The sequence below is a fragment of the Falco rusticolus genome, chromosome 4 (genome assembly GCF_015220075.1).
Source record: "Falco rusticolus isolate bFalRus1 chromosome 4, bFalRus1.pri, whole genome shotgun sequence".
Taxonomy (NCBI): domain Eukaryota; kingdom Metazoa; phylum Chordata; class Aves; order Falconiformes; family Falconidae; genus Falco; species Falco rusticolus.
In genome coordinates, this window is record NC_051190.1 from 39,381,026 (window position 1) to 39,408,648 (window position 27,623).

At 42.8% G+C, this 27,623-nt stretch overlaps 1 protein-coding gene across 2 annotated transcripts in view; it reads right to left on the bottom strand.

Annotated features, from left to right (window-relative positions):
• The window catches only part of GSG1L (GSG1 like), a 59,879-nt gene that overhangs the window by 11,425 nt on the left and 20,831 nt on the right, over window positions 1–27,623 (bottom strand). Inside the window, exons 3-5 of one of the 2 annotated variants that reach the window (XM_037386441.1) lie at window positions 13,382–13,534; window positions 9,084–9,195; window positions 4,198–4,365 (exon numbers count right to left, since the gene is read on the bottom strand). In XM_037386441.1, the coding sequence (XP_037242338.1) occupies window positions 4,198–4,365; window positions 9,084–9,195; window positions 13,382–13,534 (433 nt within the window). The remainder of the gene's footprint in view (window positions 1–4,197; window positions 4,366–9,083; window positions 9,196–13,381; window positions 13,535–27,623) is intronic. The other variant, XM_037386442.1, reaches the window with a different exon arrangement.

Genomic DNA, 27,623 nt, shown 5'->3' on the forward strand with positions numbered 1-27,623 from the left:
GTGGCAGCCCTGGAACTGCTACCTACGCTGCAGGGCACTGCAGAAGCCAGATAGCTGGGCAGTGGAAGAGGAGACGGTCCTAGCACGCCGACATCCCTTCAGCTGACTGTCACAATCAGCTTATCAGACTATATAGGTGAGAACAAAGAATTCTTGTCCCTTTGACTTATCTGGAAGGAGCCTCATAGCAAAGGAAGCAGATGTGGAGGTTCCTTCCCTGCTGGCTGGGGTGAACCCTTAGACAATGGACCATGCTCGAGATCATATGGGGCAAGGCTATTCATGTGAAATGGAGAAGGAGAAATTGAGAGGGAAGGAAGAGAGATAACCTATTATGAGCTGACACCTAATAAACTAAACAACTGAAAAAGGTGAGCAAAAGTTATAGACAAATATTCAGTTAAAAGAAAAACCAGAGAAAAAGGGAGAACAGCCAATAACAGGACAAAGAGTGAAAGCTGACACATTGCAGATAATTCTACTGACAATGTTATAGAACACTTAATGCATGAATAACACCTCCAATCTTGTATCATTTACTTTTTCTGCTTCCAGTTACTCTGAGGGCTATCATAGCTTTTATGTCTGAAGAGATATAATATCTTTTGATTTTATGGTGTGAACTACAGTCTATTTTGTCTGGACTTTTCAAAGTATCCCAGGCCTCAGAATGAAATGATTGTTGAATATAACACCATCAATCTTTGATATTTTTTTTTAGCAGCCATTTAAATATTTTCCCAGTGAGAGAAATAGCGAGATGCTTAGCTATTGAGAGACAAAGTCTGTGTCTTTGTGGTCACAGGGAGTCAAGAGAATTTGGCTGCCTCTCTGTAAGCTGTCTGTTTGCAACTTGCTTGTGCTTACGTGTGGACTTAGGGCTGGATAACTGTATGTGCTTAAGGTGGAGTCAAACCAGGCAGTGGAGCAGCATTTGGGGTGTACACAGATATTTATGTAATTCTAAATGTCTTTCCTATGTTCTGCACCACTGAGGCAGTTCTTAGGATGCGGAGACCGAAGTTAACGAGCAGCAGTAATGCAGACGTGCTAGGGGAGGGGATGGGCTGAGCTGATGGAGAAACTCAGGTCAGGACAAGATGCCAGGCGTTGATGTGGCTCATCCCCTGCATCTCCTGCACTGGGTGGTGAACATGGTGCACACTGGTTGAACTGGGAACTCTCAAGGGAACATTTCAGGTCTTTCATCTAATACATTTCTAGTAAATCTTCTGTTGTTATGTGCAGTTACATGCGATTAAAATTAAGTGAAATACAATAATATTATGTTTGACATAGTACTTGCAATATTAGCAGTTTTTATTTTACTGTCAGTATTTTTCATAAAGTAAATTTCTTCTCTGGGAACAGGGACCTGTAGAAGAATATTCCAACAAAAAACTTTTCTGAGTTAAAATGCGGCTAACTCTTTTCTTCCCTGTCTCCCAGAAGATAAACTGCAGCTATTGGGAATGATGATAAAGCTTTAACTTTCACTAGAAATATATTGCTTTTAGAAAACTGCCCATTGCACAAAGTTTATTCAACACAGAGGCTAGATGCGTGCGTACAGTGGGTGCTGGATGTGTACTGAGGCAAAGGAACATGCAAAGAGGGTAGCAAAATGTGCAAAATACCTGGAAGGAAGAAAGGCTGCAGGGTTTTATTTATGAGATATGAAAAGGAATATGGAGGTGTAGGAGTAGGAAGGAATGTGAAGTATCCCTGGGTATATATAAGCATAGGAAGGGAAGAGAATTGAAGTTATTTGCTGTTTGTGCAAAGGAAGATGGGAGCAAGGGGAAGTTGTGTGCTTGCTGGGACTGTTGGCACCCACAGCACGTACGGACTCTGTGTTGCCAATTGATGACCCCTGGACGCCCAGCAGTCCCAGAGGATTCCCTGGTCACAGTAGCGAAGGTGATCATGCGTATGGTAACTTAAAAAAAAAAAAAAAAAAAGTCATGCTGCACAGTTTAAATCTCTAAATTGATCCCATGGTAACACTCTCTCTGGGCTTCTTATTATGTATTCAGATACAACAATTAAAATAATGTGATATAAAAAAAGAAAGTCATAATCATGAAGTTTGGGAACACCACATGCTCGAGCTGTGTTTGCCAAGTGCGTGTGGAAGGGCTTGGAGGATGTGACAGATAAGTGCACTGTTCACACAAATTCAAAACGAGCACGGAAACTGGAAGGACAGAACAAAACATCCAGCCCAGTCATAAAGCAAGTGGTAGAGACAGCGTTGTCTCTGTACACTGGTCAGGGTGGCTCTGACCAGTATGCAGAGCAGTCACAGGGAACAGGCTGTTCTGTATGCGTGTTGCCTTGTATGGAGCTGGTTTTGAATGAAACGTATGAAAGAAGAGTTTAAAAACACATTGCTTTGTATGGCCGAGGAGGGGCTTGTCACTCGCCTTGGGCATGTGTGTGTTAAATAGCCGGCTAGTTCCCTAGGTTGAGTTCAAACCTTCCTTCCAAGAGACCTGAAAAACCCTCAATGCTGTGTTTGGTTTGTTGTCTTTCTTTGGGGCCCTTCACCTGTTCATCTGGTGTGTTGGGGTGAAGCCCTCTCAGACTGAAAGGAGAGGGGGCTGTGTAACGTGGTGAATGCACGAGGAATCAAAAGCAAACCACACAAAGCATATGTGAGATAAAGGGGGTTACAGTCCTCTATGCCATTAATGTTTTGCGCTGTTTACTGTTCCAGAAAGGGCGGCAGGGGTACTTTATCAAGTTTCCTTAGCATTTCCCGATAGAACTCAACATGTTATTTACAATTCTGCTGGTCTCTCATCTGCAATTCTCACTTCAGTAATTTGTCTGACTGTTTTCCCTTGGCTGAGTGTTTTCCCTCACTGTGTGTTGGTTTCTCCTGAGGCACATGCTGACCACTTTCTCTTCACTGTGTTTGAGGGTTTTTTCTCACACACAGAATTTTTTTAAATTCAGTGTCAACCTCTAAATGCAAAATTAGGAAAATCATGGTGGTTTGAATCATTTCGCTCATCCTTCCAGACTGTCTGAAACGTAGAGTGAAAACTTGGAAGTTGGCTAAGGAATAACTGTAAGAATAGGGACTATTAGTTTAGGTTGGGTAACCAAAGCAAAGTAACAAGCATGGAAGTTCTTTAGTTCTTCCTGCTCAGGGGAGCTCCTCACTTCACTACTGAAATGTCTGATCATTTCAAATTTTCTGTCTCCCCAGAGCTTCCCAGCCACTCTTTTCTACCACTGCCACGTTGGTCAGAAGAACAAGAACGAATCCTCCTTATGTTCTCTGACCCTGAAATATCTCTATGTAACTTCCAACAATAGGCTTTTGGTGAGGATTCTCTGTACTTATCAGCTCCTCATTCCGTGAAGGTACCCCTGTGGAGTGCATCACACCTTCCCTGCTGTGTGAGGTCAATATTTGTGTGTTCTTCACCTTATGCAATTCTAAGCAAAGCCTTAAACTTATCATAAAAGAATAAGGGCAGCAAGTATCCCAGCACAGCCACCTGGGCCAGCTAAGAGTGCAAGGGGTCAGCGGTGCGGCAGGTGGGCAGCGTGTGGTGATGGGCAGAGTGAAGGAGCATCTGGGCCTTCAAGGCTCAGGCAGGACTTAGAGCCTGTCTAAGGCCCTGGCAGCAGCGTGGGTGGCACTGTGTGGATGTTTCTGCAGTGCAAAATAATGTATGTGCTGTGCTTGTGTGGAGAAGCTCAGGAGGATGAGTTGTGTGGAGGAGCCTAGCATGAGTTGTAGGCCTGTGGCTATGGAAGATAGCAACTCCAAAGTGGCTGGAAGATGTCTCAGCAGCTGTTAGGATTATTGGGAGGTGCCTATTACACATGCTGAGAAAAGATGGCTGTAACATTTGTTTCCCCACAATTTTACCTTTCCAGAGAGGGAAAATCAGCTTGTATTGGCAGCATAGCTTCTTATGAGTTCCTATGAATCGGATGCACACTGTAGGGACTTGTCAGTCTTGTGTGAGTATATAGGAAAAGGCAGGCACTGGGACATCACAAAATTTAAGAAAAAACAAATCAAGGAGGATCTTTTGTATTTGTCTTTAACACACATCTTCTCCAAGTATCTCAGAGACTTCGCCCACATGTGCTGAAATCGGTGAGAGCCTGGATTTTCTGCGACTAGCAGAGTCCGTGACAACCTCCACTGATCGAGCAACTGACTGCACTGACCTTTCTCTGAAGTACTTGATGGCTTCCTGGTCTAGGAAGTTCTGCTCTTCTCGAAAGCCCTGCTCAAAGATTTTGCGCTTGTGTCTGAACTCAATGACAGTCTTAGTGTAAGAGTTCAAGGTAGTAACGGAGGCCGCCATGCAGCAGGTGAAAGAACCCCATGCCAGACTGTGGAGAGAGAAACCAGCAGAGCTGGGTTAAGACAGCAGCTCACGTTATATTTCTGATGCCAAGAGACACACATACACAGGATGCAACTAGGCAGGTAAGTCGGTGGTGACAAACCCGTTCTCCTCATCTTACCTCCAGTGACCTGTGGCACATGCTCAGGCATGCAGGCAGGATGCTGGGCTGGGGGCTGGGCACAGCTTTCATCCCATGGACAACCGTGTGGCAGAGTGGCTAATGTGAACACTCGATGTGCTCTGACAGAAGAGTCAAATGCCTCTCAATTTCCCTTTGAAATGTTTCAGACCCTTGCAGATAAGTGCTAAAATCTATAGAGCAGTCACAAACTCCTAGAAGGAGTCCCACCCCAGAGAACACATCTTTTGGACCAGTGGAAGTTCTCCAGCGTCCATGGGAGACCGGCTCTGCACAATGCTACTGCAGGGTTGGTTTCAATTCTGTGGTTTTGTGCCTTCATCAGACTACTGTATTTCCTTCTTCCCTGGCTCATGGACATTTCTAGCATTCCTGGCTTATATCCAGTCTCTAAAAGCCTGACCAGAATAGAAGACAGCGCTTGCATTTTGTGGAGAGATTAAATCTGAGGGCAGTGCTCCCAGTGTACAGGCAGTGCTGGCCAATCTCAGTCAGCTGGTAGCAGGACACCTTCAAGTACCAACCTGCAAGCATGGGGAGATGGAGGGAGAAGGAAAGTGGAAGAAATAAAAGTAACTGTCCCAATGCCAGGCTGGAACAGCAGCCGGTGTTGTCCTGGGCCTCCTGGCAAGGAACGTTCAGCTGGGAGCTGCTCTGCTCCCTGCTCTGGACTGGGTTTCCCCCAGGTGCCTTCTGCCCTCCCTCCACATCTCTCCTCCAGCCTTCATCTCCCTGATCTCCAGTTCAGATGTGGCTTGGGGAGGAACTCATGACCCCACGGAGTTTAGATGCATTTTGAGCATGAAATAGAGCTACAAAAAAGGCACTGAAATCTTCCTTTTGTTTGCAGAGCTTATCTGCTTTCAGGCTCCCGTTGACTTCACATTCAGCCCATCAGCTGCAGCTACAGTTCACAGTGGCTTCCTAACTAACTTGGATTAAGTTAATCATCTGTGTCAGCTACACACTTTACCTGCGCCTTGCTTTCACCTTTCCTATAACCAAATTGAACACTGATATAAATTATGCAGAACAGGAAGAATACAGCCACAGTAGGATTATCTTATAAATACGCATTATCAACAGAGCCCTCAGCATGAGCTGTTTTCCCTTTCTGCAAAGGATCTGCAGACAAGGAAACAGTTTCTCATTTCAAATTAGATGAAAGTTGAAAAAGAGCACCTATTCATGCACTGAAAAATCTGGGGGAAAAAAATGGTTCAAGTAAACAGAAACGGCTCATTTCAATGATTTCAAAATTCAGTGCATACCAAGTCCTTTAGGGACTCCCATGGCAGTGAAGCTTGTGGAGGCAGCCCCTTTCCTCCGCATTTTTGAGCCCCTTTGCCAGATGCAGTCAGATAAGAAGGAAGCACAGTGAACACCGGGGTGATGAAGTTCTCTTAGATTTCCCACAGCTGGGTGAAGTGGAAAGGAAATTTATGCTATGTGTGACTGTCCAGGCACAGGGAATCCTGGCAAGTGTCTTCCTCCTACATGGAGCGTGTGGAAAACCTCCAAGAGCTCCAAATATTTCCAGCTGGACTCCTAAACAATATCAAGGAAGAAGCCAGCTGAAACCACATGCTTCACTGTGCCTGGTTGGTGCCTGGGGAATGACATATGGAGAAAAATTTCTCTTGAAAGTTTCTGATAATTTCTAATCACTAACTCAGAAATGCTGAAAGGTTCAGAGAAGGAAATACAGAATGAAGACTCTTAATGTGACCTCAGGCCTGGCATTTGGTAAATCATAATAATGAGACAATTATGGTTGATATGGTTGAGATTTTTTATGGACTTTGGTTAAATGTTATTTCAGTGTAAAAAGTGGTTCTCGTACCTGTAAGAGTACCATCCTACTTTAGGTGAAGGCCTCTTTAACAGCAATGCCCCTCTGTGCCAGCTGTGCCCCAGATGTGGTGGGACTGTACCTATAGTGCCTCTGGTAGCTGAGCTCAGGGCTGTGCTTTCAAGTTCCTCTGTGGCCTAAACAGCTCAGGGTTTTGTATATTTCTTTTTTCTAGGAGGGGCAAATTTGAACATCCCCTGATCCTCAGAGCCAGTGGAGAATTCCCTGGGCTACTCCTGGCTCGTGCCAGAGCACAAACACCCTTCCAGGCTTTGCCAAAGGCTTGGGAATGGGGTAGGATAACAGGGACAAAGTGATGCATTTTCAACCCTGGGGTGTCTGAGCAGATCATGAGCATCCCTTCCTTATCTGAGGGGAGTATTTTTGTCATCCCCTTTCGATAGAGGGGAAATAGAGTCACGGAAAAAATAGCTTTCCCATTGGCACTTGGGAAACGAATGGCAGTCCAGGTCTGCACTCATGCCCTTGGGCTCTTGGCCATGGGGACAGTGTTCCCAGGACCCACGTTTCAGTGGCGTTGCAATTCTCCATGCTCTGACAGGTGTCTAGGAGGATGATGCAGTGGTACTTCTTACAGAAGGCTGTAAACAATGCTGATGTTTGTACTACTGGTTCAGGGGTATTTAAAGCTCATGCTTCAGGCCATCACCTGAACCCAGATCGAGCAGAAGGAAATTCCTGCATGTGCAGCGTTCCCAAACTCCACCAGACTGGGTGGGTGTTTGTTTTTAACCCTTCTTAAAGAAGGCGTTGAAGTCTGGGGATGCCAGGAGGGGTTGTAGCTCTCTAGTCCCTATGGAAGTGGTGGTTTAGTGTTAGCTGGGAGGAAGAAGCCTCTTGTTTTTGCTGCATTTGACTTTCAGACCTTCCTTTGCCAGTTCTGCTCCCAGTCACTGACGTGGCATGAGGAACCCCATGGCCTTCCCCTGGCTGCTGAGCACCGCTGCCGGCTGGAAACGCTGCGCTGTTCACGTCTGCCCCGGGGGAGCTGTGACTGAGCTGCGGTTTGCACTGTGCCCAGCGTCTGCCTAGGTAAGTGCGTTGCCTCGGAAGGTATTAGTGGAAAGGAGGGAGATTCCCAAATCTGAGAAGCTACTTTGTGACGGCAATAGCTTGAGCAGAGCTCGGGGTGAACCCGCAGTTACTGGATAGAGTGAAGCTGAGGTCCCACTTCAGGAATATGGGAAGAGCTGAGGTTGCTCCCATGTATTTTTCTGCTGGTGGGTATCTCCAGCATCCTCCACAGTGAAGCCTAACCCCAGGGTCTTTAAACCAAAGCCTGCTGTGCCCTGGCGGTGGCTGCGTGGGGAGAGCTGCGGGCAGGGGTGCGCCTGCTCTGGGGCAAAGCTGTGGTGAGGGCAGCGGCAGCACTGCCGGCTGCGAGCGCAGGTGGGATGCTGGCTCTGAACAGCTCTCTCTGAGCATGGGTGGGATGAGTGGGCTCGTGATGCCCTACGGGACCTGCAAGCCTTTGATGCCCGCTCTGAGACACGGGGTTTCTTGTCTTGCACAAGATGAAGGGGAATGATCTAATGAGTGCTTTATCATGCTAGACATTTAACAATATTCTGAATTTTGAGTATTGCAGTAAATTATTAAATAGAGTTCTGAAGACAAATTAACAGAGGATATGCCTTATTATTTAAAGATATTAATAATTATACAATTATGACCACAGAATTGCTACGAACATTTATATAAATATTATAAATATATGATTGCAGTTTATTTAGAAGTTCATCACCACATGCAATAAATATTAATTTTTGATACACAAAATAAGCTGTATTTTAAATATAATGCAATTTATATTTTGTAACATGTTACTACAATATTAGTAACTCCTCCCATCAAACACAATACAGTGAGGGGAGAAGGAAAGACTAATAATTCCCTGTAGTGCTGTGCGTAAGAAGCATTTGTGTTTGTTTACTGGTGTTAGCAAAGGTTCTTGTCTCTGCTTTGAGATGGAATGAAAATAATACACTATATTTAGCAATGAAAAAGTATTCTCCTTAGCCGTGCAAAGAGGCTGATGCCTCTAGAGGGATGTGAAAGTCGTTTGCAGTTATTTCTATTCTCCACGGTCTCCTTGTAAGCTTCTTATAAGCTTGCAAGCAATATAACACAGTTGACGTATCTTGGCCAAATTATTTTTTATGTGAATTTTAGAAGATAAATGGGAAAAGTAAAAATAAAATCAGTTTCCAAAATGTCATGACCATTTTCCCAAGCCTTCTTGCCATGATCCACAGGGAAGTCTTAAGGTGCCAGGAGCACTATGCCTTCCACTGTGGCTGTGTTAAAAGCTGCAGTGTAAGGTTCAACTAAGACATTAATTAAAAAAAAAAAGAAAAAAAAAAAAAGCTCAAAGTCTCTGAAATGCCATGGCAATTATGTACCTAAATTGAACTTTAATGAGAGTGCTCAATCTGTGTTGGTAATTGTGGTTGCTGTTTATTTACAAATGCTATGTACCTGCTGATAGGCACAGCTGCTGCTGCACAGTCACTGATAACTGTCCTCTACACCTCAACAACTGTATGGCCATGGTGGTTTTTTGCTCCTAGCATTTTGGCAGCTGGAAATTTACATGCATCTTCCTGGAAATCTGTGATATGTACAATCTCTCAACAAACTGATGGAACAACTCAAAAATGAAAAGATATTAACCAGTGGTGACACTTACCAGAAGGACCATCCATAGTCCCATGAATGTGGTCGCCAGTCCTCTGGCCCAAGGCTGACTGTCACTTGGAAAACTTGAGTATACATCATGTGTGCCACCATCCCCAAGAGACCTGAGAAGCAGGGATTATAACAGGAATTTTTGTGCTAATGTTTTTTATAATTCTTGAGATAGCTACTGCTGGAAGTGCTTTGAAAGCTCCAGAAAAGTCTTTGTTGTACTTTTATGCCTCTTATTCTACTGTGGAGGAGGGAGTTGCATGGGCAGAGGAAAGGTGTGACTGAGAACTCATTATTTTACATCATACTGAATTCTCAATTAAGAGAAGAGTTAAAGAAAGAAAATTGTTGAAGAAAACGTTGCACAATTAGCATCCCCACCAACCTTGCTGCTGCAAAACAGGGGTATGCCACCCACAAGCTATCTCACTTAGCCCATCGCAGGCAGGCCTCAGGTAAGAGAATAAGGAGAGAGACTTCTGTAGGCAATTCAAGATTCAAAGTGTTAATGCCAAACAATGATATTTTATCTGAACAGCTGCTAAACTTTATAAATTTGAACACTCATAAAACACTTGGAAGTTACACAAGGAAGTTAAATGAACTCAGTATTCCTGATGATGTGTGGCGAGAGGACACCACAGGAATACTTTTGCCAGTACAATGCTGATGATGCTTGCTTTTGTGCCACCATTATATTTTGCTGAGATAATGACAACTGGGTGAAGATTAGATGCTCCACTCACCATGGTGTTAAGAACAGGGCTGCAGATAAATCGCAGGGTAGCCTGAGTTTGCTCTGCCGCTTAGCTGGCCAGCATGGTTCTTCAGCTTAAGCAGAAAAAACTGTCTGATTTTTACATTTAGACATCTCTCTGAGGAAAACCAGACCCTGCTTTTCAAGGAGTGGTGGCCAGGAGCAGCTCTGATGCTTGGAGAATTTTCTAGGTACAATAATCTGGGATGTGTGTGCTTAGTCCCTTGGCAATGCAGATTATGCTCCCAGCTGAGCTCACGAAAAGCATGGGTTCAGGCACTTAGCTAAAGAGTGGGGCAGGATCATCATATCCCAAATAGACCTTGGACCTACAGATGTCAAAAACTCCCTTGTTCTGCATCAGCAGTTCAAGGCAGTTAGGAATACTGGTGTTCTGTCAGGGTGGGGTACGATGTGGTCCTACACCTTACACTGGCACCTTAACCGAAGCTGCCATTTACTGTTCTCTCTGACCATCTACTTTTTTCCACGGTTGCCCTTCCTCCATATAGAAGATGCTGATTTTTCCCTCCCCAGACCCAACTCTTTGCTTTTCTTTCCTGCTTACTTTCAGAGTCTAAAGCTCTTCATTAGTCTCACCAGACACGTAGATGATTCAGGGCAATTCTGGGGGAGGGAAGTCGGGGAACGTCATGTTTGTGTTGTGGGTATGTTAAGCAGGACCTTCAGCAAGACAAATGTCATATTTGATGCAAACAACTGCAGAGGCTGAAAGAAGACATTTTATTACAAGAAGCTGCAGTGGTTTGCTCAGCTGCTTCATGTTGGTGTGACACACTGCAAAGTTAGGAGGTGGAAAGAGCAATTCACATCGGAAGGAATGGTATTTCAGCAAGGTGGGTGGCCTAATGGGAGCACAGCAAACTGGTACACACCTTGCTTGTTTCTGGCTATATTTAATTTCCAGAATTCACTGGGAGCTTGCTGTACTTCTTAAATTGGTGGATTTTTTTTTCTCCAGCTGACAGTTATAACATTGATCTTAAAGTTTGTGGTTTGCTGTTCCTGTACCTACTGTCAGTAATTTTTCAACCTTAATAAAATATTACAGACTGCCCTGAGACATGTCATAGTCACTCAGAGCCATCAGGAGGTTTGACACAGCCAGCACTACCTTCAGCAAGGCTGATCTGTTCTGTCATGCAAAACCTTAATGGCATTTCAGCAACGTTCAGGCCTTTTGCCGTGTGGGAGGCCAGCATGACAGTCCACTGATACAGGTGAGTAGGAGGTCATCAGCAAATCCTGCTGCAACTGGGGGACCACAGCGAAAACATGGTGTTTATTGCTTTATCTGCCTCATGGTGGGGCGGGGTGGGGGCAGACATGTGCCAGGCTGCGCTGGCAGTGCCATTATGCCATGCACAATACGAATCCTACTTTCATTGTGCTACTTCATGCACTTCTGATTTGGCTTGTTCCTGATGCCACCCATTGGTGTGGGCTATTTTAGGTGTGCCTTGCCAAGTTCTCCATGGGGATATCCTCTGGTACTTTTTTGTTGTACATTTATTTGTAAGATTTTAGATAAAATTAACAGCTGTAATGTAAATCAACAAATGCTGTATTTACAAGGTCATCTTTTCCTCCAGCTGGGCAAAGAGGACAAAATGCCTGTCTGCCCACCCACCTGGGGTCCAGGGCAACAGACGCTTGCAGGTGGAAAATCCTGATAATTTGGTGGACTGGAGTGACCGGGTGGATGGGAGAGCAGAAACACTGACCATTTATAGCTGTCTCAAGATCATTGGCCTTGCAGGACCAGAACGGTTGCTAGGTGTCAGTAATGGGAAAACTTAAGGAACTAAATTTGAAAAGACAAGGTCTTTTAAAGCATGTTCAGATAACTTTACCAAAAATATTATTTATAAAATATATCACATTAATTAAAATACTTCATTATGAATATTACATGAGAGACATATGTAAGTTTTTTTATTTGTATAAAGTTACAAAGGATACCAAAATCATGATGTTCTGGGGTTTGTTTTTTAAATGACTCATAAGAGGTTGAGAAACTGCAGTAAGTGGCCACACTATCAGCATAATTTTTCCTAACCTTTAGGTGTTGAGCTATGAGAATATGAGGAACCCATTGCAGTTTTAGGGGGAATTCTAGCATGGATTTAATGAGAGGTGTGTTGCTCCAAGGCAAAATCCTCTTTGTTACTTAATTTCTATTGAGCTGTGTCATTATAAATATGCTAAACTTAAACAAATATGTTTTTCTTCTTTCTTCTGATATCTCTGTTACTGAAAATAAAATCTAGCAGTGTTATGGGGTTTGGTTTTGGTTTGTTTGGGTTTTTTTTTTTCAGTTCTTCCTATTTTTCTATCTTTTTTCCCTGTCAAACTTTAAAATTTATATTTGGAACACCATGGCAATGTGTTTATAAAGAGGGAAGGACAAAATAAAAATAGAAAGTTGTGTAGGAAAGCAAACTTCATAATTCTTACAAACTTTAAAACCACAGTTAATGGTGAAGAGACAGAAACAGCATGGAAATAATTGCTTGAATGCTGAAGAATTCAATGTATTTTGACTTTGAAAGTTGAACTGACTTTTTTTAAAATCCAAATTACATTCAAAGCTGAAATACATGCTTTGGCAGTTTTTACCAGATATTTTTTGTCCTCTCAGCTCTGCTTCTGATCTAAGTTTTATACCTCTAATTGTATTTAAAAATTTGAAGCTATTTCTGAAGATACAAACTCCTTCACAGAATGTACACTGCCCATTATAATCTCTTTCAGCTTGAAATACAGCAGAATAAAATGCCCTTTTATTACAGAAGTTCTTTCTGCCAGAGAGGTCCATGCAGGAGTGCTTACAGAAACCAGCTGTGGCTCGATGCTTGTATAAATCCTGGGAAGTGGAGCTTTTAGCCAGCACAGCAGTAAAGGGACACTTAATTACATGGATAGATTTGATAACTTCTTTTAGAGGAGTTCCTCAAGTTCAGACACTGAAGGGCTCCAGGTACAGACCAAGCATGAAAATAACCTGAAACACTTGTCCTGAGAGATGTACATGTCCCCACATTACTCTTGAGGTTGCTGCTCAGTGCGATTACTAGAGCCCTTTTCATACTTAGTTTTGCTAATGAACAAGATGGGCTTCTTTGGTTTGAAGCATCAAGCCTTCACCTACTTTCAGGATTAACACAGGAAAAAAAATTATCAACACTATATGTTTTTCATTTTCTATTGGCTAATCAGTACGATGATGCTGAAAAAGGAAGGCTCAGGCTATGGCTACGGTAACGGCTGTGCAGGCTGGGGGAAGGCTAATTACTGCATCGCTGTTGTGAAATCAGGAATATCTATTTTCGCTTCTCCCTGGCAAGAGGCAAATTTATCATGCAGTCCTTGTTTCAAAGGAACAAAAAAATCATGGTGAAAAATATGCTAGTTAAATGGGGATAAGAGAGTCTTGTGTCCCCCAGGTTTTATTCTTTCAAAGTTTTAGAATTTTGTCTTGTTGTGGTTCCTCAGGCAAAAGGGAAAGGAAAGGTTCATACCTGAAAGCACAGTGAAGACAGCAGCAAAGGCATTTAACTTGAGCCCATCTATCACACTGCTTGAATGAAAGAGCTCGAGGCACATAAGGCTGAATCCGACGACTAACAGCATGATGTATAACACCTCGGATACTACTGATAACCACAGGACACCTGCAATACAACAGAGCAGCAACCAGACACTTATTTGGTAAATACTTTAAGAGGTTAGAGTTTGTAAAAATTGATTAGGAAATCAGGACTATCTAGGAGTAATTGTGTATTCAGAAAGCTTAAATTTAGCAAACTACCACCCAAACTCTGAAAAATAAAAAAAGAGGTGAATGAAGATATGAAGAGCATCAGGGTGGTAAAGATACTGCAGAAAGAACAAGCTGTTGCCTAAGATCCCAGCTTGACTGAAGAACCTCTTTGGGTATCTCTAGAACCTCTTGGCTCCTCTGACCCAAAACATAAGACACACAATCTGTTTTCCCTCCCTGTGTCATGGTTTAGATGAGCAGAATCTGGCATACATGGAGGTGATGGGACATGATACCTGATGACGTATGGGCTGGTGGAGATGGACAGGTTTGGATACCTCTTTTTCACAAGAGTGTTCGAAGAAAACGTTTTCAGTCTAGGTTTTAAAATTCTTATCACAATACAATGTTGGGGCCTGTTACTAGAAACTCTTTCACAGAAAGTGGTGTCCTGCCGAATGACTGTTCTGACTTGGAGCGTTTGCATCCACTGCACAGGTCTCTGCTGCTGGGACTAATACAAAAACTGCCAGGATACCAGTGGGGGAGAGCCAGTTATTTATAACTCACGCAGTTGAAGAGCTGCAGACACAAAATTTGGACTGCCTTCCGTTTTCGCAACCCCTAGGTACAATCCCTCAGAGGAAGGGCAGAGTTGACATGCAAGTGTGACCTGCGCGTGCTGCAGGACCTTGGGGCTGTGCGCAAGTAAGTGGGTCTGGCTGAGACAGATTCGCTCACTATAGATAGCACATTCGGAAATTTCAGCACAAAACCTCTTGCATGATCTGCTGGGCCTTTTAAAGTCACCAAGCCATGGGGTAAATCTGAGAGGTTGGTAACAGATGATAATATTGAGTCCCTGCCAAATTTCCAATTGCTGTTTCAGCATGAGAATCTGCTAGAATTCTTCGGTACATTTGCTAACCTGATTGCTAGAGAATTCACCTGGAAACAATGAGCAGTGATGGAAAATTTCAGCCTAAGCAGTCGAAACATGGAAAGTTAAGCATCTGAAGACAATGGCTTATATTAGAAATTGTCGCTGTAACCATAGAGACTGCTACAGGCTTCACTTGTATTAATACATTCTCTTCTTGCGGTAAGAACATATGTGTGATAATGCCTATATCAAACCAGATATGCAGTCTTACTTCTATCAAGTATTTGAGTGTCCTCTTAATGACCAAGTTGATCCCAGCTCATATTTGTCTGGGAATTTGTCTTTATAATTACATCTGATTAATATGTGCTATTCATTGTTGCCACTGTATCCGACCTTTTGAGTTTTTAAACAATACTACAGAGACTGTAATAAATAAACCTTCTAATTTCTCGCAGTGACTGTATGTGTAATATTGCATCTATCAACAGCAAACAGCTGTTTACCTCACTCCTGTTAGGCAATTTGGTATCAGGGCAACTGGCACAGGCTTCCAAAAAGAAATACCAGTGAGAGACAGCAAGGGTGGTGTTCTGTGAATCAGCAGGATTAATAACGGATTTTGCCTCATTTTCTCACAAACAGAAGTTTCTGTCACAGGAGAATGATGAAATGGTTTGAGTTGGCAAGAATCAGATTATGTAAACCTGACTATAAACCGGGGCAGCAGGGAGCCCTAACTAACGAGTTCTAATTCATAGGTCTTTTCCAACCTGAATGACTCCGTGGTTCTATACATTTTTCAGCCCAGACTGGAAAGGGTAATAGACAACATATCTGCCCAGATGTTTATCGCTCTGTTTCTACTCCTGAGGATACTCACTGCTGGTATCACAAGGGCAGTGCTGTAGTAGTGACTCCAGTGTGGCTCTGTCTTCAGCTTCCTTGGGCGAACAGCTAGCCAGAAGGATTGGACTCAAAGAGTTGTGATCAGTGAGGTATCATCAGGCTGGTGGCCAGTCACTAGTGGTGCTCCTCAGGGCTCAGTTTTAAGGTCAGTTCTCTTGAATGTTTCTATCAGTGACATGGACACAAGAGTTGAGCACATGCTAAGAAGGTTTGCTGATGATTCTAAATTAGGAGGAGATGTTGAGTCCCTTGAGAGGAGGGAGATCTTGGTAGATCTGAGTGCTGGGAAATCACCAACTGGATGAAATTTAACAAGGATAAATAATGGATTCTGCTCCTGGGACAGTATAATCCTGGATGTATGTATAGACTGGAGGACAAGAGGCTGGAGTGCAGCCCTGGAGAAAGGGATCTAGGGGTTTGTTGATGGCTTGGGGGTTCAGTTGATCCACATCCGCAGTAAAGATACTGCAGAAAGAACAAGCTGCTGCCTAAGATACCAGCTTCACTAAAGGACCTCTTTGGGTATCTCTAGAACATCTTGGTTCTATACAATTTTTATCTATTTTATCTATTGCCCACCTATGAAATAGTGCTTGAAGCTGGATACTGTAGACAGAAGCGCAGTGTGCTTGAGAAATAATGGGAAGCTGGAGAGATGCACATACGTCTCTATGGGAGGTTCCAGGTTAACGTGGCCAGAAGGCAGGAGAGGAGACGCTGCTAGAGGCAGCCTTGTGCACATTCAGAGTGACAGGAGGGCTCTGGGAGGTGAGGGTGGAGGGTATGGGGCCCGGTGGCTGTTCTTTATCCTGCTGGTGAAGGAGAAAGGAACAGGAGGAAGGAAGACCTGGCTGTGTGGCTGGTGTCGCAGGGAGTGCGCTGGCTTCTCTAACCACAAGGAACAAGGGCTGGTGACAGGAATAGGATCTACCTGGTCAAATGGGACAAGAGTGGTTTTGCCAGCAGGATAACCTTGGAAGATCTTCAAACCTGATACGCTGGAGAAGGTTTGACATAATTTAAAGACCTCTAAGGGCATGGGGGACAGTGAGGAAGCGTTGTGGGGCTGGAGCTCATGGTGTACAAGGTAAGGCAGGGAGAGCTTCACCTTCTCATCCTGTACAAGAAGAGGCGAAGTTCTCGCTCTCTACAGCTGCCTAACTGAGGTACATAGATAATAGAGCCTAGCCCTTGGAGCTGAACCAGCTGAACCAGGAGTAGGAGACAAAATTTGCAACAATTCCAGATTGAGCTAAGCAAAAAGGTGGTCAAACACTGGAAGAGGGGCCCAGTGAGGCTGTGTGATCTCTGTCCTTGATGACATTAAAATCTCTACTGGATGTGGCCCTGAGCGGCTGGATCTAGTGGACATGCTTTCAGCAGAGGCTTGGACTGAAGGCTTCAGAAGCCCCTTCAACCCTAAATCATCCTATGATTTTTTTAATTTCACAGTTCCTAGGTCTATTGTGCTGGGGAAGCAGCTGGAGGGAGGAAACTAACTGGGGTAGGGATAACAGGAGTAGAAACAGAGTTGAACTATGGCCCTGATGAACAACTCAGTGAGACATGAGTTTTGCTGTCCTGTGAAACCTCTTTCCAATGAGACAATGACCAGGTGAGTTACCCCTGGAAGACATAGTCAATTCTTTCTGCTTTTTTTGGACCCTATTCCTATCTGGAAAAGAACTCTAACTCTTCTGTCTTATTTCCTGGCGTACCTTGAATATTTGCTCTATGCCTTTTTAAAATGCATTTAGTGTGGGGGAAAGTAAGTTACACATGCAGAGTTTGCATAGTTCTGATTATGTCCTGTCCTGCCTGCTTTGATTTTGAATTTAATCTGAAATAATAACATCCAGAAAATGCAAGCTATATCTGGGTTTTGCATCTTCCTGTGTCTGTCAGAAGCAGAACAGTTGATTCAGGTTATTAATTCAGGAGACAGTGTCTTTCTGTTCTGTGCTGATGGTGAAGTGATCTCCCACTGCTCCTCTCTCAACATGAGATTCATGAGGCAGTCACTTGGCATCACTTACTTCTACTTACAATCTCTTACAGCCTCCTTCCTGCAAAGTAGAGAGCTCCTTCTCCTGAGGAGACCTCAGTTATTCCAGGTGACAGGGAAGAAGTTCTCCAGAGGATTTTTCTCTTTCCTTGTCTTTTCTGCTGTCACCTTTTCTGTCTGTCTTATTTCCCACCAGCCTGTGTCCTCTGCTCCAGGGATTTGTCTGGCCTAACTCAGCTTTTGTGAAAAAACTTTCCTTCAGAAGAGTCAGCACTCCATTCATTTGGAGAATCCTACCTGGATGGCCTGTATCTGAGGGTCTGTATTCTTATAAATCATCAGCTTTCTCTGTTGGTTTTTTTTTTTGTTTGTTTGTTTTTGTCCTGTTTATGCTTTTTCCTTGCCTGTTCATCAAATTGGCTGTTACATGTGCAGAGAGGTGCTGTGGGTTTGTGTACAGTGGGATGTGCCTGTTATGTCAAGGACATTCTTCCCTAATGCAGAAAGATTTCAGGTTCTGGCCTGCCTCCTCCTCACTATGAGCAGCATTTGTCAGATGCTGTGTCATCCCTGCTCACCTTGTCGGAAATAATGCTGTGCCATTGTGGCAGCAACATGAAACCTCCTGGGAAAGGACAGTCTTTAAAACAAAACTAAATCAAAACTGATTTCACTTACACTCCTGTACACACATTCTCACAATCACGAGTATGTGCAAGGAGTCCATCCAGCTTGCAAGCACCAAGACGCGTGCATTCAGTCATTCTTCCCAGGATTCCCTGAAATAATACAGAGGACACCAGCTGTTGAGTCCTCCTCATGTCTTCTGGGCTTTTTGTAGGTTAGCAAAAATGTGATAGGTTTGCATGTCCCTTTTCATTCCAGCTAGGAGCTGACAGTGATCTGTCTTGTTGTTCTGTCATGTCTCTGTTACACATCATGATTTGCTTGTTGTCCTGTGTCTTTCAACCTGGTGTCTGATAATGTATGGGTAGATGGGCCTTGATGGATCTTGATGACCCACTAATCTTGGAACCATCAACACCTGCTATTCTAATACACCTTCTCCAGCCATTGTTGACTCTGGTACTTCTCCACCAACCAGTCTACCATGTCCTCAACAGTGCTGCTGACAATGACAGTTACTATTGTGTACTGTGGACCACTTTGAATCTTTGCTCCTGCCCCACAGATATTATGCTGTATGTCACAGGTGGGATTGTTCTGATGCTGAACACCACAGACTCTGAAGTTGTTCCTGGAGGTAAAGCGGTCACCATCTTTTGGACAACTTCCTTGTGAAGTGAAAACACTGGAAGTACAGGACCTGGGCTGAGCTGCTCACCTGGAACTTGAGATGGCAAAGCTGGGACCCACCAGAAAAACTTACATAAATCAACTGACGTCATTGGATTCCTACCTCAGAAGGAATCATACCGCTGTCATGTTATCTCAAGATGTGTTGCACTCTATATGATCACCAGCTTTGCCTAAAATGAAAACATACCCCTGCTAAAAGAATATTTTTCTTGCTTCTGTCATTGGCCAGAGATTCTGATTTTTCAAGATCAGTAAAATAGCTGGGACATTACTAAACTTCTTTGTGCCTTGGAGCTATTTTTATTTCCTCAACAATGCACTAAGAGATTGTCTTCTCTGTGGAGTTCATAGCGAAAAGCATCAGTGTCACCTCCTCATGGACTTAGCCACTGCATCAGCATCGTTACATGGCAAGGAAATTCATTTCCAGCAACCCCAAGTGAAGCGAACAAACTCTTCATTGTGGCTGAAAAGATAACTGTTACCCACATGATTGCTGAAATTTTAGGAACTTAAGTACTTCATGAACCCTCTGACAAGATCAGTCCCTTGCATTTCTGTCAGACAGCGGAGGGCAGCATCAACATTTTGAAAGAAGATTCATAGATACTGAGTGCATTTCTGTGGTGATCATGTTAAGTGCATCTGCCAGAGACAATGTGTTAACAAAAGGAGGTTGCAGACACCTTCTGAATGAATGAAACAAACTGAATATTTTTCTGACAGCAAGGTAAAGAAGCTTTACCTCCGCCTGCAATGAGTCTCGGCTCAGAAGTTCTTCACAAAACCCGAGTTTATTTCAAGTCAGCCCAGATCACCAGGGAAGAAGGCACTGTAAATGAACACGCTATTACCTCTCATCAGGGAGCACTCTGAGTCAGGAATCTCCCATGCCAGTTTCCTTTGAAATAGGAATTCTGAAAAATGTCATAGAAATTCTGCTTAGGACTCGAAGCATCGTACCACGTTTCAGTGAATTCCTGATTAAGGAATCTAAAGAACAGTGTGGTTAATGACTTCCAGTTGTTTTGAGCTGATTTTGCCTGTTTGGTATCCAAGTTAAGAAGTATAAATATGAAACTGGGGTAACTGCTGTTGTTGCCACAGGTTATTCTGTTGGTATCCATGTGGCCTTTTTCCTCTGGAGTACGAAACACCAAGGACCATTCACAGTATCCTGAGCAAAAATACATAGCAAAACATCTAGTATTCTTTGTTCAGGTCCACTGCAATTTCCTGTCACAAAAAAGCAACAGTTGCTGATGCAGACTTTTCTGTGAGAGACTTCTGGTTAAACTGACCTCAGAAATGTCAAGAAATTACTGACATGCTCTTCTGTGCTCTTTCCCCACAACATGCAAAGATAATTCTTAGTTGTCTTGTGTCGTATTATTAAAGCCATTCTTAGACTCGTTAGCAATTTGGGCTGAAATACCAAGAACGTGGATAACATCTGAATGCGATTATGAGCAGGATGATAAAGGAGCATTTACTGCTGTTTCTGGAACCACAAAGTTCCATAATTTCGATTATTGTTGAGCTTTGGAGATGAATACAGCTGACAAACTAGTTCTAGAGAGCCTAAATACACATCTATACCTCCTACCACCTACATTCACATGCAGGCATGGAGTTATACTTGTTGGCAAATTAGAAAAGTTGATTTTTGGTGCCAGCTTACTACGCTAACAGTTTCTGATGCCAGATTGTGAGGTCCTATCTCCAGATGAAATAATGATATTGAAATCCCCTCCTGGCTGCTTCTCTAGGCTGGTCAGGTCATGAAAATTACTGTCAAAGATCCAATATTAGTACATGTTCTCAAGGCAGCACTGAAGAGGTGGCCAACAGAGAAATTGCTGTTAGAGTTCAAAGTGTTTTTAATCCATAAACATGAGCTGTTTGCTCATAAAGGATCTCTTCTGGGAAAATAATTTTGCTATTCCTGAAGGAAATTGCTGAGTCATGTTAACTATGTTATATGCAGCATAGGCAGGAATTGTGTACATGAAAATTTAAGTCAGGCATTTTGGCTAGTAGCTTGGAAATTATGCCAGAATTATAAAAAAAAACCACATAAGTGAATGTATTAACTGCCAAGCTATGGGATGCTTCCTGCTGAAAGCCCCAGCATTCCCTGAGCAATGCCCAAAAAGCAATAGTCCAGATTCTGTATTGATTTTTGAGGGCCCTTTCAGACAGAAAATTAGCTTCCTAATTGGGGTAAACTCACATTCAGAATGCCTCAGTGGGATCTCATCCTCCTACTGTCTCAGTCTCTGCTCTCTGCTGAAGATGATCTGTGGTTGCTGCTTACCAGCCTTCCTAATAGCACAACTGCCCTCCTGGCTGATGAGTTCAAGGATCTGACCAAAGCAGCTTCATTTGAACTGTCACACTGCCATGCTGTCCCTGAGCAAGTAATCAGACTGGACAATGGTGCAGGCAGGCAAAGAGATCTTGAAAAGGTTTATGTTTGCCACATTCCTCATAACTCAGCATTACGCATCTGCTCTGATAGTCAGAGCCTGATAGTCTGAGCTATGGTGAGGCATCATTTCAAGTCACTCCTCTGTCAATTCAACCTTAACCTGTCTGAGAAATTCTGATACAAACAAGTAGAGGCTCTGGGGTTTTTTCTACATCAGGGTTCATCATATGACAAAAACCTTCTGTATACTAGAAACAGTGGAGCTTGAGCAGTGTGTGCTCCTAAATAACTATTAGGATTATCGCAGCTGACTGAGATGAAATCCAGAGCACTGCACTCGAAGGACAAGCTGGGTGCTGCATTGTTGGACAGCTGAAGGGACATCAAGTGTTCAAGCAACATTGTCCTGGAGAGTGTGCAACCTCCCTACCTCCTCATTGGCATTGCTGCTAGCCCCAGACACTGATGCTGCTACTTGAGGAAGAAAGTGCTCCTGTTAGCCCATGGTTCACAGTCATTGTCCCCAAGATCCTGAATGGCTGAACAACACAGGGAAACCACAAGAGGCTGACAAGTCAAATAGCTAGATGTCATCCAACATGGGAGGAAAGGAACCACATATGAGGGTAAAACTTGGTTTTGGGTGATGTGAGTTTGCATGGAGGAAGTCGTGGTACAGGCATTATTCCTTCTTTGTGCAAAAATGTTTCACTATTCTTCTTGGTCTCCCTGCATGCTGCAGCAGCCAGGGAGATGGGAAGCTGTTACCTGTGGTCATGTTACCAGCAACAAAAAGCTGTGCCCGCTTGCCTTTGACAGCCTCAGGGCTGTATGGCCTGCTTTATGAACATAACACTTGCATTGGAGATGGGGGGAGAGCACCTGTGTGCTAGATGGGAATCGATCCTTCTCCTTGGTTTGTTTTTTGATGATGGAAATCTAAAGATAAATTTCTTTCTGTAAGGTACTGTGTTAGAGCTAAAGAGTGTGTGAGGGACCCAGAACTTCTTAGTAACTGAAAAACTGCAGCCCTTGTTGTCACCCTTCCTGGGAAAGGAAGCAAAAGGGAGCAGAGATAGCTGTGAAAAGAGTGGCCCCAACAGCCCTCTTGCACTTCCTTATCGAGATCTAATTCTCAGGAAGATGCTGACCATCCATAGCCTGTGGCGCCCACACAGTGGTCTGCCACATCAGGGAAAATCTTGTTATTTCTTTAATACTTGATTCCAGAGCTAGTAGCGTAATGCTGTGAGCAGACTGGCAGCTGCAAAATGTGTAGTAGGTGCTGGTTTTTATGGTGAGTGCTCCATAGACCTAGTGGGTGTTTGGTTTTTTTCACTACTGGTTTTAAAAATATTCTGTTTACCTATGTTGAATGGAATTTTCTCCACATTTTTGGTCCTGTCTGCTTAGTTCCTCCTGGTCTATATTTGGTGTCCTTATGTTTCTTGACTCTGGCTGTCATTGCTCGGCTTTTCCAGACTTACATGCTATGTTGGAACTGACACCTGGTTCTCACTTTTAGCTCTCCTCTTCATGTTCAGGGCAAGAGAGAAGAGAGGAAAAAAATATACAAATGGGTACACATTGAGAAATGTGCATCTCATTTGGGAAAAGCATTAAAGTAAGCTTGAAAGTGCCATGTAAATCTCATGCTTTCTCTTCCAGTTGCATTCTGATTGTTTTAGTAATTTGCTCATCTCTGCTGCTCCAATACTGGCAATTACAAGCCAGAAATATTGGAGTGATCAATAAAAAATGGTGAAAGAAATAAACATTGAGCATGCTGTTGTGGCTGGCATAGGGACTCAGCTCTGAGCAGTCAGCCCGTCTGTTGGTTAATGCAGTCTCATAATATCAGACCATCTGCCTGCTCCTCTTGTGCTGCAGTGTAAAAACACTGGGAGAAGTAGACCACAGAGCTATGAGAGACGTCCCTCCAAAAGAATGGAAGCTTCATGATCCTAAAAGCTATCAGAGATACCTAAAACTACCTGTTGTTGTAAAGCAAGTAAGACAGTCAAGATAGATAAAGGGCCGACACCCAGAGAAGAGACTGCTGTTTGCAGACATGAGAGACCATATGACAAATACCTGAAACTGCTTAGGTGAGAGAAGAAATGCCAGCTGTTTCTATTTTGTTTAACTTTAGTTCTTCATTAGTTTCTTGATTGTGAAAGATGAGGTGGAGCTGTGAATCCTAAAATTAATCTTTTCTACAGGATGATGTGTTTTCTGTGACTTTTTATAGTTCTGGTATTGAGCTTGATTTTGAATTTAATCTTGTGCATGATACTGAGCAGACTGTGGAATAACTTTGTGCTTATTTTCTTTTTTTTCTTGGTGTAATAGTAATATAGTGAGTTATGTAATAGAAAAGACAATGAAAAATACTCTAAATAAGGACTAGCCCATATGCCTTACTAAATGTATTTGGGTTAAATGTTTCCCTTTGAAGACCTACAGTGCAGGGCATGTGATGTACTTCCCCCCCTCAGCAATGGGCTGAGAAATTATGTTCAGACCCTGTGGCTGTCATTGTCCACAGCAGAGAACCAGTATTCTCTGTGTCTTTGACATCACCAGTGTGAAATACAGGACTTGCTTCCTTTTAGGAATTAGGAATTCAGCTACTGAGCACGGTATTATCTTTGTATATCTGATGAGTTTTTAAAAATAACTTCAGTGTTTCATAACAGATGTGTAAGAAAACACAGATAAAATGTTAGTAACACATTTTTTCCTGCATACTTAATGACAGCTCTCCTAAAACAAGTGCACAGGTATGTGTCTGTGTGGGTATGTATATACCCTATTGCAGATATATTAAGACTAATGCGATCAAAATACAAAATATTCAAGAAGACAGTAGAAACTGTTTTGGAAAGTGTACAATTTGTGGGAAACCCAGTTACATTACTTTTCACTGGATGCAGGTCTCTCAGTGGTCCTTTTAGAAAATCTGTCCTCTTTTTTTTTTTTCTTCTCAAGAAGAGCTACCCAGTTCCCAAAAAAGGAGGTCTGTTTTTTAACTTGGCTCTTACGAGTTTCATTTGTCTCTTTTCCAGCCTGAAATCTGTTCTGCGCTGTCCGCAAACAAAAAAGTATTCCCTATCCTTGACCATAACTGTCAAAGTCTTCTCTCTACCTCTTTCAATTTTATCATAACTTTTTTGAGCTGGGGCTGGCAGAGGAGGGGTGAGAGGTGCACAGAGTGCTGCGAGTGGGTGCATCATGAATACATGTGGTGGCATGGTGACATTTTTGTTTTGTTCTTTATTTCCTACAATGATCCCAATGTTTCTTTTTATCTTTTCTTAATGTCTGCAGAGCAGTGAATTAATGGTTTCATAGAAGTGTCTGTCATCACTCCAGGAACTCTATCCTGAGGGGGAAAAGCTCATTCAGAACCCATCACTATATATGTAAAGGTAGGATTACTCTTCATGTTCGCCACTTTGCGTTTACCAACACCAAATATTATCTGCCATTTTCTCTCAGTCACTGAGTGACTGAGAAGGATTTGTGAATAGTTTAGATGTCTGTAGTATATCTAGTATTGTCAAAGTTTTCAAGCTCCATCTGTCCTTTTAGCTGAACCTTTTAATTACTTTTAATCAACTCGTTTTTCTTGCATACCCTTCTTCGCAACTTTTTTGTTTGTTTGTTTTTTTGTTTTTGTTTTTAACTTTTCTTGCTTCTGCAAGGGAACCGAATCTCTCTCTGTTAGTCCTGGATACGAGGTATTTCTTACCAACATTTAGAATCATGGTCCCCACACCACTCAGGAATAAGTCAAGAGTTACAGGTTTTGCAACTCTTTTCTCCATGCTCATAAAATTTGTCCTAATTTTAGTCTCTGCATTGTGCCAAGCATGATGTTTCTCAGTTTTTGCATGGGGTTTTGAAGTCTGCTCCTACTGTTTTGCTTTCTATCCTTATACCTTCTCTGATATCAAGTTTAACCCTGCTACTGTAAGTTATTCCAATGGGTGATCACTAATATAATTCTGTATTTTTTATCTGAGCATGGAATCCATCCACAGAGATTTTGTTGCTCATTAATGACATTACCTTGTTATTCTGATTCAGCTTTAGTACCTGACATCTGCTTTGTCTTTCAGTGTAATCAGTACCAAGACGTTATTGTCCCACTAATTATCTTTCTCCCATCAAATTTCTGGTACACCTATTATGTCAGTATCCATTAGAATCAGGCATCTAGTTTCTCTTCTCATTAATTGCTGTTGTAGTGCTGGCTTCGAAGCATGTATAGATTTGGCTCAGATTTCTCTTTTTCTGTGCTGTGTTTAGGTGAGACTTTATTTATGTGCTGTTTGCCATGTGCTACCTTAGTTTTGCCAGCTACTCTTTAGATAATATAGAATTTTTATTGCTTCATCTCTACAGGATGCATCATTATGGGCTGTGTAGAGGACATGCAGAAGGCATCTCCTACCTCTGCCAGTACAGTCTTTAATTTTAAAAAGTCCCCTGTAACATTTTGGACTGTTAAATGCTCACTAGCAATGAACATTTTCCTTCTGCAAGGTTTTGCCTTGCCTCAACCTCTATAGTTTCTAAAAAGTCTTGTTTGTTTTATACATGTGAATTTCCCTATAAATAAGCAGAAAGCACTGCAATATAGGCAGTTGCTGATGACCTGCTGCTTTGCCGTTCATTGTGGATATTATTCCATAAGTACCACAGCTGAAGCAAGTGAGGTTCTACAGAGCATTAGAGTAACTTAGACCAGATTGTACCACACCTGTAAGGAGTCTGTCCTGTGACTCCTGTCCTGTGTTGGTGTAGCCATCTCTAAATTTTGGGCCAATGCTGACCTTTGAGACTGTTCCTGAGGCAACTTTGCAACAGAACTCCTCAGGCTGGAGCACCTCATTTCAGCATGTGCTGGAGGCACTCCAGGTACTTGGAAGTGCCTGAGTCACAGCCTTGGAGAACAAAACTCTTGGGGGCCCCATGTTTCCTGTAGACCCTCACTCTTCCCCAGCAAAGTTCTTTAGCAAAAATTCTGCTTCCAACTTATTTCCACTGTATATATCCCAGCCTTCACTTACACAAGGAGTTCAGCTGGTCGTGACTCCCCATCCTCTGGCTCTCACGGTGTCACTGTCATTGACAGCTGACATTTATGCATCTATAGAAGGATGTGGGAATTTGAATCCCCACACAGTTCTGGGCAGGGGGAGGAACAGACCTATATACATATATAGCTGTGGTGTTATGCTAGTCAGTGAAGCAATTTATCAGATCATTTGATGGGACATATATAGCCACATTTTGCTTTCCATTGTGGTGCCACAGTTTCCAGACATAATACTTGGCCTTGGTCTCTTCCTTTTGAACCTATCCTCCATGGCCTCTTGGAAGTCCTCTCAGGTGCAGATTTGATGCAATGGTAAAGGGGAGCTAGAAGGTGCACCCAAAAGGTATGGGGAGAGGAGGATAGTGGTGGAGTGTGTCCCAGCCTCAGTGTTCTGGTTGGACACTGCAACAGGGAGCATGGCAGAAAGATGTTCTAGGAAGGCTTACAACAGCCCAAAGGGAGAGGAAAGGTTTCAAGCCGCATCCAAAATTAGACCAAGCAGCTGAAAACTGAGTGTATCATGTAAGTGTCCCTCACTAAATAGGTTATCATATTATTCTTTGGATATCAAAATACTCAGCAGGAACAAAACTGTGATTAAGTTTTGTGGAGAAGACCCCAGGAGCAATTCAGAACTGAAAGATCAGGTCCAGCCTACTGTGACAGTTCCCTTGTGACTCCTTTTGGAAATAACTTGCTAGCTTTCTACTCACATCTGTAACAAACATTAGAAAATAGCACACGTCATGGGATCCGACAACATCTGCTCTGTGAGAGCCTATTAAAAGTCCTGGCCAATATAACCAGCTATTACCCTATCATCCTTTATCAACAGCAAATGGAAATTGTAATAAGAAATATTTGTGGACACAGAAAATGTTTTTTTTTTCTAGTTATTATCTACCATCACCAAGCTGATTTTGTTAAGCAGATTTGGCACTAACAACCAGCAATAGCTAATAAATTCAATGTTAGGCTTACAAGGTTCTGACAGATTGTTGGCAGCTGCCTTAAATGCAGGGAAGAGCTCTCCTAGTGTGGGTTGGAAACGCTTATTTATACCATACTGTGGGTCTGTTTGCCCCCAAATTTTGCTGCCTCCTTTTAGTAGATGTCATGGGTGTGATATATGCAAAGGGAATAATAACTGATCAGAGATATAGTATCCAGCTACACTAGAGATCAGCACAAACGGATTAAAGATAGAAAGCTCAAGCATAAGCTATTACATTTTTACAGTAAGAATAAGAAACATTTTCATTTATGAATGCAAGATTTGTGGTAAGGATGTAGCTTGCCTTAGCATAAATGGTTTTATATTACTGTGAGTTTTGGTGATTAG